General features: G+C 40.0%; 1 protein-coding gene across 2 annotated transcripts in view; it reads left to right on the top strand.

Annotated features, from left to right (window-relative positions):
• Window positions 1-12115, top strand: part of brinp3a.1 (bone morphogenetic protein/retinoic acid inducible neural-specific 3a, tandem duplicate 1) — a 46253-nt gene that overhangs the window by 25671 nt on the left and 8467 nt on the right. For both annotated transcript variants that reach the window (XM_046392418.1, XM_046392416.1), the window contains exons 5-6: window positions 8410-8515; window positions 8929-9165. In XM_046392418.1, the coding sequence (XP_046248374.1) occupies window positions 8410-8515; window positions 8929-9165 (343 nt within the window). The remainder of the gene's footprint in view (window positions 1-8409; window positions 8516-8928; window positions 9166-12115) is intronic.

Raw genomic sequence — 12115 nt, 5'->3', positions numbered from 1 at the left:
TTTTTAAGTGACTGGTACTTCTTGTAACATAAAATAGCTTAGTTTCCCTCAACACACTGTATTATATACACCACTTTCATGTAAAGGTTCCCCTCTGCTCCCCCCGTGGCTTCGAGCACACAATAATCTCATTCTGACACTATTTTCTTCCTCTTCCCTCTTTTCTTGTTTCTACTTTATGAGCTTATCTGTTGCTGGCTGACATTAGAGTATAAGCCAGCAACAAAGTGGTCTTAAAACGTGAAATGGAATCCTCAAAGACTGAATAAACATGCATTAATGTATCTCAGATGCAAATGGGGATTTTCACATCCACTACACTGTGGTGATTAAGCAAGTGACAATTCTTGAAGGTGCAGCAAACGAGGCAATTTTGAAATTGAGAGATGATTTTCATGAAAAATTAATGCTAGTGTGTGTGTGTGTGTGTGTGTGTGTGTTTTCTCCAGAAAGCTGAAAGTGCAGCCATTTGAAGTCCATTGTTGCTCAGTCTGACAGCTCGTGCTCGCTAAGTGACATTTTGTGCTGTTTTGGTGGAATTATTCATATGAGAGATTCGCTGCAGTGATGAATCTTCATCAGTAAAATGCCCTCACCTAACTGGTCTTAATAATATTAAAGCCTTACATTTTTAAATAATGGATGTGCCTCAGAGCCATCTCTGTCAGTGCACCATGTTAACAGGCTAAGTGCTGCGTTGCCCTGCAGAGGCCCCACACCAATAACACAGAGGCTATCATCCATCTAAATACTGCACAAGACCAGGCATTATCTGATTTGGGTAATACAGGTATTTTAATAGCCGACTTGTAGCATCAGTTCCTTTTATCATGTTCATTTAATTCAATTTATTATCTCTAAATATTCAGCCCCAGCCTCTTAGTGAAATGTGAAGTAGCTGTGACTTCCTGCTAAGTCAAGTTCAAGAAAGAAAAGAATTGTTCTTTATTTTATTTTATGACCAATTTTACATTTCTGATCGATTAATGAACCTTGTTTTATATATGTCATTTTGCATTATCCTTGACACAAGTTAAACATTTGAACTTGAGAGGAATTGAGAGGGTGTGTGTTTTTGCGTGTGTGCAGCCTCTGTAGTAAGAACCTCGAGTCCCACATTATTTTCTGCTCTCTGGTAAAGTCTGAGTAAAACTAGCAGCTGTGCGGCGTTCAATCCAGTTACGATGCCAAATCCTGGCTCTGGCTCTCACCTTGTCCAAAAGTTGAAACGACACATCCTGAACCACCGTGCTGGGCTGCTGGGAGTGGAACTGTGTCAACTTTCCAAGCAGCAGTGCTTCCCTGAACGATGTGTCTGGCAGCTTGCAGAGCCACATTTTCACAAACGGAGTGTAACACGCAGTTGAAAAGGATGCCTTCAGGGCTCACATGGGAATGTCTGCTTGCTGCTTGACTATACAGACTGGTGACAATTAAAGGTAAAAACGCAAACAAATAAGGGGATACACATAACAAATGCTGATGCTTCCTCTCTGAGCTCGGTGAATAATGAAAAAGCTGTGAATCACATATGCAGTCACCAGATTTCAGAAAATGTTAGATGCATGTGTTCCACATTTCTCTCATCATCAAAACGCTAACTGAGAGAATAGTTTTTGAAGGATGATATTCAGCCCTCTAACGGAGCTCCTGAGACCTGGGGGACCAATACCGAGTAGCACTGAAGCTGTTATAACCAGCATGTTCTCATGGAGGGGAGTATAATATAAATTTATAATATAAATATAAATATACATAAATATAAATTTTGTACATGCAGGAAAGCACCAAGGCATGTGAGCTTTGTTGTCTTCGTCACTGTTTGGTTAAATTTATGCAGTTTAGGGAAAAAAAGACATAAAATCATTTTACTTGTTTTACGTCCATCACATTACTTATGTTAGGTATGTGACCTAAGTTAAAAATGTGATGTAAGCTCACTTAGGGTTTTGATAACACAAAACACAAAATAACTTAAGACACTAGTGTGTAATTTATTCGCAATTTGGCGAGACCACACTGTAAACTGGCAATTTCAAACATTTTTTTTTCTTTTTTGCTGCATTGTGAAGTAAATGTTGATTGCACAATGTGGAATAATCTGCCTTTAGATTGGTACAAACCTTTCACCCAGCAATTTTGTCTGCAGATGTGGTTGCTGTTGTGACAGCAGCGCACACAGTAATACCACTTGGAAACTCCAGGGGGTGACAATTTTCCCCACTCAAACTCGATCTGCTTTTTCCTTGCTGTCACATAACAATTTAAATGCGTTTACGGAGATTCATGCTTGTCAAGCTCAGCGCTGGTGGTAACTGAGCCTTTTTCACTTGCCAGCTTAAAAGCCTGGTGGTTCAAGGGCTCTGTGCACAAACCGTGATTGGCAGAAGATGGACAGATACAGCACGGGGGGAAAAATGACTTTTTAAAAGGGGACGAAAAAATCACAGCTTAATGAAAAAGCAAACTATGCATTAGCCTTTGACTGGACTTTAATCTGAGTGCTGCTTTATAAAAATGATAATGTTGTTTTTTCGAAACTGTGAGGATGTGAATTTTCAGTCATATCTGTCAAACCTAAAGATGTTTACAAAAGCAAAAGTTTGTAGGACTCTACACAAGCAATATGTTCAAGATTAATAAAGAAAAATTTAGACAGAAAGAAGACATAAAAAGCCAAGTTTAGTGATAAGATAAACAAGTCACATCCACAGCACGCGTAAGCATCACAAACTGCTTATCTAGGAGAGCCTTGAAGTGCAATTAAATGTTCCATTAAATGCAGCTGTTAGTTATTCCAATACAGTCAGCACAATTATCTTGTACTCAATTATGGCACATTAATAATTCCCCTACCAAGCGATCCATGTCATTTACACATCACTTTATGGAATCACTTGTATTTTCTCACTTTTAGCAAACATTGCCCCATGAGGTCCTGAAAGTGGTGAAATATACAAAAAGGATTTTTCTTTTTGGGGTCGATTTCTAATAGAGAAGGCTGACTGTGCACACATGCTCTGCTCCACTGGGTTCTTTTCGCAGATGGTCTCATTGCTATGCATAGAAAAAGCCGACTTTAGATTTGCATTTGGTCAATTTTCCCCTTTAAGTTGGACATCTGTCTGCGTTGGAAATTAATCTGCAGAACCGATTGGAGCCTGCTAGGATTTTAATTAATTGTGTTAAAGCGTCAATAATAATAATAATAATAATGATAATAATAAAGAATTGAAGTCAGTTACTCTCGCTCTCCTTCAGTCTCTCTATCTCTACCCTGCCTGAAATGATCTTATTCAAATTTAAGTCATTGCAAACTGAAAAAGTAGTTCTGTCAAGTATTGTTTTATTGGGAGACTGTCGGACACACTGGATGTGTACTGCACATGCAGAGCTCCCAGCTTTAATTCTTCTTAATGTCTCTTTGTACTTCCTCATTGACCTTGTAGTTGTCAAAAGTAGATGTCAGAAGAAGAAAAAAACTTTTCTGCCCACAGAGGCAGACAACGAGTCTTCCTTTTCCCCCCTGGCTGGATACCACAGTTGCTATTATTAATCTAGCAAGGAGCCGCTGTTACTTTTATTGGACCTTTGGGAAAATATTAAAAGAAGACACCGTCATGGTGTTTGGCAATAATTCGCAAGTGCCAGCGCAGGAGATGGATTTCCCTTCAGGTTGGCAGTTTGTCTTTGCTGCCTGTGGAACCCGGATATATGCATGCTCTAAATCAGGCTTTTGTCAAGGATGATTGAGCTGAGACTGTGAACAATCTAACCGTGAGCTCGAAGCAGAGGAGAGATACAGTGTTGTTTTGTCTGTGTGTTGTCAGCACAAATGTGGTGTTACGTCTCTGAGCCTTGGGATATGAGAGCATCTTTCAAGACTTGTGGCAAAAGTTGTGAGTTCTTTTCATAACTCAGAAGGTTTTCTGTCACAACTTTTGTCTTTTGCTTCCAGTGTTTTTAAATGACTGCTAGTTTCCTTTCATTGTATGCATGCAGCGTGTCATCATCACTGTAAAAAAATAAAAAGTCTTTGACCTTTATCTTTAGACGTTCCATTTTCTGCTTAATTTAGCCGACTTTCCATACTTGGGGCCATTAATAGGGTGTGTATCCGACTACTTCTGCTTTACTTTTTGCTCGTGTGCATGGTGGCCTGTGCCGCTGCAGAAAATGTTTGCACTTATTTGCAGATATTTACTGCTCACATTTTTCTGTTTTTATCAATATTTAACAAAAAGAAAAAAAAAATCACTGTCATAAAATGTTTATTTTATTTTATGTATGTACTTTGTTCTCCAGGATACATGCTGACTTAATCATGTGACATAAACAAAACAAGACAAGACAAAAAAATTTAAGCATTACATAGAAATCTGAAATCATTCATTTTAAGTGAGAATAAAAGGAAAAATTAAATAAACTTATACTATAATGTTAGTCACAATCATAATAAAAAAACTAAAGTACAAACAAAAATATTAAAAGGTAGACAAAAACTGATTGCTAAAATCCACCCCAGCAGCAGAGTGTGTTCTCCAAATGTTTCCGTGTTCGCACATGAAGTATGCTGTAATGTGCTCATATGCTCTGCTGAGAGTGGCCCAGCATAATAACCACCACACACACACACACACACACACACACACACACACACACAAGTGTTGATCAGGGCAGGAAATAAGCCAGTGAAATGTTTTACTCTCCAACCGTGGAGTGGACTGGTGCTGTGAGAGCAGTCGCATGGCTTTGCATGACATGGAGCCCACGTCACCATTTTTTCGATACACAGCAACGTTTTAAAACCACCAAGCCAGTCACATGAACACGATGTGACAAAACCCTGACTTTTCTAAATCCAGAATAACTAATAGTGATTGATTTCACAAGGCTTTACAGACCGAGTTTGGCACATTATGTGTTCAAGAGGAATTCTGTCAGTGTAATCTGCTGGACTTGCTTACACACATTTGCTGTGCGTTAAAACCATTTGTCTCCAGCGTCTCTTAATGCATCAGTCGCTTGATTAATTTAGACAGCAGAGTATAGCCTAATGGCTGTAGAAAATCAAATCAGTCTCCATAGAAATAGTTGTTTTCTATATGTTATTCTGTTCAGTCAACCCACATATTGAGTTGCAATATTTATATTTAGAATTAATGGTATATTTTACAGTTAAGGCAGCAGAGAATAAGCAGTGAGTTGTAATAGATCACTCATCTGGTAATAAAAATAAACACGTTCAGCTGGAGTGGGAGCTGTTGATCAGTTATCTGCTTCACCCTAAACAGCTTCAGAAGCTTCATTTGTCCCAGAGAAACACTACCCCTTTGCACACAGCAGGCACTTTTATTAAAATCAGGAAGAGGAGAGGTCCATTCTCACTTAAGAGTAAATGAGAGCAAACAACAGATGTCCGACACGTTAGGTTTTTGTTCTTGTGTGCCAAAGCATTGAACAGTGTTACATGTTAACATGTTTAAATTCCACTTATGTTACAAAAGCAGCTTTGCTATTACTCTTTGCTTTGGTTTGTTTCCACACTGGTGTTAAGGAGCCCTGGTCATCTGGGCTTCTGACACAGACCAGGTGAGAAGATCAAGAGTAAATTGCAAATCACAGGTGCAGTTTCCCAGTTGCAAAGTTAATTCACACAGCTCTGCAGCACAGGACAAGGACACGGTGGTGTTTGGTGTTTGGTGTTTGCCACACAGACTGTTTATTCAGACACATGACGACTTTTCAGCAATCCTCACACACACAAGTCCCTGCTTAACTGTCCACAAGCCTCTGTGTGCACACATCTCTTCTCAAATAAACTCTCACTTCTCAAATATGAGCTGGGAAAAGGCTGAACGGAGTTGCCTGCATGTGCGTCAGCTGATGTGACTTTTGTGTTCTTCCTCAACGCCTACATGCTTTCGCCCATTCTGAGTCAATTAACCTGACTCAGAATAGGTGTGTAAAAATCCAGTGCCCTCTTAGCCTCAAGCCGCTGCCTCCAACACACCCACTCATGACGGAGCACTCAGGAGCGGATCTTCTTTCCAGTGATTTTCATGGATGTGAGTCGGCGATAAAACCTCCAACCAGAAAACATTTTCAGTGCTAAGTATGTACACACAGTTTTTGTGTGACAGATTGCCATTGATGCACAAAAATGCCATAATGACGCATGAGTGAGTGTGCATAAATATGGTGGCCTATCTTCTAAAGACTGGCGGGTAGATGACCCTCTCTCAGCTCCAAAACAGTAACTTCTGCCAACTTGTTTGGCACATCACTTCACGTCACTGAACTGTTTCCTAGATGTCTGCAAGAGTCGTCCTGGGACAAAAGAAACTCTTGCTAACCAAACGTGTTTTCTCCCCTCAAGCTGCAGTAAATTTAATATCCTCCAGCCCTGACTGGCTTACCTGTCGTGTTGTATATCCTCTCATGGAGATTCTATCACCCACGCAGGCACACTAGTTTCCTCTGGGAAAGGTTTCTGAGTTGAAACCTGCTCTTCACTGTTCTCTCTGTCACCAGCTTGTCACACTGCCATTGTGCAAAGTGTACACTTATAAATAGAGCAAGACAAAAGGTGACTTGATTTGTCATGGCTGAATTAATCACACCTACTGACAGTAATACTTCCATTGTAGTTCTGTTTTCAACAGAATTGCCAAAAAATCACTTGTAACTCTGTCAAACACCTTTGACAGAGAAAATAGTCAGAAAAAAGCAAAAGTTAGAAATTATGCTCCAAAATTCAGCTTTGAACCAATAGTAAGACCTTTTTTAAACAATTTTAGCCACTGTTTAGTAAAATTGTCCAATAGGAACTTATGGTCTCAACATACCATAAAGGTACTGCAGCCTACTGGTAACTACAGCAAGGGATGCTTGGCGTGCAAGGACGTTCTCATATTAATGCTATGAAGAAGATTGATTACCGAGCTTCTGATATCGAAGCTTGATGTTTTTGTTTACTGCTGTATCTTTGTAAATAAAATTTCTCATCATAATGAACAGAGCTGACATTTCAACATGCACACCTGAGCAAGATTGTTGTAAATGTAGATCTTCAGACTTGTCAGGGCAATACATGCTCAACCTTAGGAAGAAACTTGCAGGCACATTCAAAGATAGTCACACTGATTATAATTCACAGTTACTTTTTTTATCTTAGCCAAAGGCTGCAGGGAAATAAATGCTGGGATTTAATTAGTGAAACAAGTTTGCCGGTTGCACATGTCTAAGTTCTGATTACAGGTTTTCAGGAGCACCACTGCATTGTGAGAAGAAGAAAATGTTGTGTAAATCCTTTTATTGACATTTATCTATTATATTATCTTTTCTGTCAGTAAATGTACAAAAATGAGTAATATATATATATATATGCACTGTATCGGGGTCGACTGATTATAAGATAGTCAGCATTTTTCAGATAATCAGAATCATCATTTTTCCCCTTTTCTTTTTTCTTTTTTAAAAAAATCTGTCAAAATAATTAAAAAATGTTCTGCATTGGCTTTCTAAGTGGAAGAATGGAAGTGATAATAATGAATGGAAGTATTAAGTATTAAGTATTAAGAAGAAAACACAATGTTTCTATGTGCAGAACTTATGAAATGACGACAGTCGACTGACTCAAGTCAGCTTAAAGTGCTTTCGGTGTAACGCGACCAAAGAAGTTCTGGCAGTTAGAGTTGATTTGTGGGTAAAATAGAGGCTAGGTTTTGACAAGGAAGAAGCGAGACAGTAAAAAATTCTGGTTTATTGTTGAATTTCATTTTCAAGAGGTCAAATAGCAACATAAGACTTGATCAAGCACAACTGCTCGTCGCGCCAGTTGAAAAACGGGTCCACAATCGATAGCCTCTCATCACATTTCAGCCTGTACAACCATACTGCATACTTCATGCAAAAGTTGGCACCAAGCAATTACATGAATCCTCAGGTGCGTATATAATTGAACGGGACGTGCTTACACAAGCATCACAATGGATTTGAGCATGTTATGGGTGTCAGTGGGTATTGTAATGGGTAAACACAGTGTAGAGATAAATCTGACAGATGACACCAGAACTTACTCATTAGGCTTTACTCCAGGGATCCTTATCACAACTCAATTTCCAGCCCACTAGCTCACATTCTCCTAAATATGATTTGCACAGTGGAGCCGTCTAAATAATGCATAATATATTTTGTGTTTCTCAGAAGAGGAGATCATGAAGGGAAAGGATGTTGTTAATCTCATTCTGCATGACATTTAGTCATGTGCTCACGCATTTCGTCTCCTTCTCTTTTTCCTTTATCTCTCCCTCTCTCTCTCTCTCTCTCTCTCTGTGTATTTAATGCCATTAGCGGCTTTCTTTCTCACCGTGGATTATTGTTATGTGCCTGTTTTTCTTCCTTTAGGTGACCGAAACAAGGACAGGCCCTCTTGGATGCAGTAACTATGACAACCTCGATTCTGTCAGCTCCGTTTTGGTTCAGAGCCCCGAAAACAAGATTCATTTGCAAGGTTGGCCATCCATAATTGAACTCCCCCAATTTCTGATGGAATTGTCACAGTGTCTGTTCTCTGGCAAGCTTATAACTGCAGCATGAGAGTGTCAGAACGAATTTAGCTTCAATCACTCTTTTGCTTTTTTTTCCTGCCATGCATGCTTGCAGAGTTCTGAAGTGAATCCCAAACTGTAATGATTCAGAATAAAAGTAGCAGAACGTTGCAGTAAAAATAAAACTTTAAGTGAATCTCAGCATATTGCATGTGACACCAAGCATACATTAAGCATGGCCAGAAACGCAGAAAAATTGAGTTCCGGCTTTCAGCATAGAACAGCCATTTAAACACATTTTCTGCAATAACTAAAGTACTTACAGCTCCTTCTTTATTCATCCGTGTCACATTTCCATTTTTTGTCCTTGCTGCAGGTCTTCAGGCCATACTGCCAGAGTACCTGAGGGCCAGGTTTGTGCAGGCAGCTCTCAGCTACATCGGTTGTAATGAGGAGGGCCAGTTTGTGTGCCGGGACAATGACTGCTGGTGCCAGTGTGCCGTGGACTACCCAGAGTGTAACTGCCCTGAGGTGGATCTGAAGGCTATGGAAGCTAGTTTGCTGAAAATCCGAGATTCCTGGAACATGGCCAACCAAGACTTTGAGGAGTCAGGTCAGTGTTTTCTTCTGCATTCATTCAGTGACTGTGACCCTCTCACCAACAGCAAATTAGCCTCTATTGTTAGAGGAGCCAATGGGCAAAAATAAAAAGATAACAAGGGACAGTTGCATCCAATCAATTTAATGGGAATTCTTCAGTACACAGAGGAGCAATTTCTAAAAGTAGCATCTTGCAAAATTATTTGAAAACAACAAAGAAGGCAGTCGTCTGACCCTGTTAACTGAAACGATGTACATGTGATGGATCCCAAACTCCCAGTGTTTCATAATGTTTTTGACAACAAAATGTCAAATTATGTCATTATGGTAAAGCATATGTTAATCTCTCTTGACTTTGGTAGGTTTTGGTAAACATGACTGTGTTGCAGCTGATGTCATGTTACACAGCACCACAGCAAGGGTGAAATAAATACCTAATGTAATTTCTCAACATTATATGCCTTGTTATACTATAACATTTTTGCAAATTTGTTTGAGAAACGTCAGATAAAATGTTTCTTGGACAATCTGCTAGATTAAATGTTTGACAATTAAGTTCATAACACTGATGAACAAATCCTGTAAATCCAATACTGCCATAAAGCAGCCCTGCTTATCGACTGGCTACATGTCCCTCAGAAACAGCATTGACAAACCTCTATTAGTTCATAAAACTGTCATCGCGTATTGTGTGTGGTGTCAGACCATCAAACCTTCTTTTTCTGACAAACAACTACCTTTGGCTGCCATTTGAGCCTGTCTGTTTACACAAATTACACGGTGCAGATCTCAATGTCCAGGAAATGAAAGTGGCAACATGTACAGTAATGTGACTTGGTCAGCAGTGATTCAGTCCAGATGAAGGTTTTTCAGCACCGCAGGAGGAGCTCTCACACCCCAGAAATGAGCGACAGTTTCTGTAATCTGTTAGCAGCCTATGATGTAACCTGTGATATACTTTAACACTTAATAATACTTTGCAGCTCAGCTGTGTAGCCATCAGTTAACCTTATTTAATGTCAGCTGGGCACCTTAGCGAGGACAGACACATCGGCTACCAGAGTGTGCTGCAGCAAAAGCATTTATACAAACTGGCTGAATGTTCCAACATACAGCAGCTCTGTTCCCGCGAGCCGCATCGACGGGATCCGAGGGCATCTGGCTGCTTCACTTATTCCCAGCCAGCCCTGCCTTAAGCTCTTCATGTGCACCTCGCTGGTGTTATTGCTGGCTGCATGCTTCTGTACCGGGCAGCTTGATTACCACTCAGTTGGCAATAACTTAAGCAGCTGGGTGCCCTGCAATGCTTTATTAAGTAAAGAGAAAAATAAGTAAGTTTCCTTGAAACCCCTTGAGATCGACTTGTATATTTGATCTAATTGAAAACAACTAACATCAGCAGCAGAGCAGAGAGATTAATAATCATGACTGATTGTTAACGAGGTTTCCACAGTCAGCTTATTTCAGACTTTCCATAAGCGTAATGTGTTTTAATTAGGAAACTGTAAGACAAATAACAGAATGATATTTATGAAAGAGAAAGAGGACCCAATGACTAGACAGTACAGGTCAGGGAGTACAAAAAATACTGAACCAAGAGATCAAAATGTATTAAAATATTTTGTATTTGCTGTGAAAAATATTTTGTCAAATTTATCCCAGCTACAAAGACACATGATTAGCACATAAACCCTCCCCACCCAGTGTTATTTTCAAGTCCTCCTCATATCCGACAGCGTCTTCTATTTTTAAAGTGCTGCTGCCTTCCTGGGTTCAGTGGACAAGATAATAATGGTGGGCCCAGAGAGTGGGTTTCCAGGGATGAGGTATCATTGTCTTGGTGATGAAATATTGGTTTAGTTCAGCAACCGGCAGTTTCCCCCTCCCCAGGAAACCGGACACTGTGAACAGCTTTAGTTACTCTTTACTGTTTTTAATTAGCTATTTCTTCCCAAGCATAAAATTGTTGCCATAGAAATACACACGGTCAGTTTATAGTGGTCACATTTAACACAGCTTATACACAACATGGAGGTGTCTCGGCCCTGACGCTTCAGGCTGCTTTTATTGGGTGTTTTGGGTTTTTGCTGTCTGTTTTCTCTACTGTTCCTGTTTTCATCCCAAGCTTCTTTTTCTCTTCACACGTTGCCTCCACACCTGCTCTACATCAGCCTCGTTAGCCCTGCCCTGTTCCCAGTTCCCCCGGTTCTTCACTTTGATCCCTTCACCTGAGCTTCTCCACCCATCTGCTCACCTGCCCACCTGCACCTCATCCCCTCATCAGTCTAGTGTTTATTTAAGTCCACTTTCAGTCTTTGCTCCCACCGCAATGAGGCACCTTTAAAAAGACCCTTCCTGAGCCATAGTTTTGAATGCAGAATAACAAAAGATTTATCCTCTAAATTGCCTTCATAATGTGAGACAGAAAGGCAACATCTTGACTGAACATGTGGGATCAAATGAGCACACATGGAAGCTGCGTTACATAGCTTCTCTTCTCCTCAGGAGACTCTCATTTCAAAATGTAGGCCATGGAAAGCACCCCCCAAATACCCTTTCAATATATTTTATTACAACCTGTTTAATCAACTTATTAATTTCACATGAACACGTGAAACACATGGGAAGCCATTGACCCTTAATTGGTTTTCTAATCAGATACCATATCATCAAGATAACTAATTACAACTAATGTTGTCATTTCCTCATCAGTGTTGCACTGACGCTGATTATATTGTTTTTGAATGCCTGGGACATTTCGTATGTTTGCTGTGTGTATGCAGCAGACAGCAGCTCTGAAGATGTTATGCTGTTTTCTCACAGACAGACTCAGAGTATTACTCCTGGAAAAGCTGCTGGCTGTTCATTAATGGGAGAAAAAAAAAAACATCGGACCCCAAGCCCGTATTTAGCTCTGTCTTTCTCCATTAACATATGCGTCAAACAATATCACTCCCAGTTTG

This window comes from Scatophagus argus, chromosome 6, assembly GCF_020382885.2.
Source record: "Scatophagus argus isolate fScaArg1 chromosome 6, fScaArg1.pri, whole genome shotgun sequence".
Classification (NCBI taxonomy): Eukaryota; Metazoa; Chordata; class Actinopteri; family Scatophagidae; genus Scatophagus; species Scatophagus argus.
Note: the sequence above shows the minus strand (reverse complement) of the source record. Positions and strands in the feature narration are given on the sequence as shown.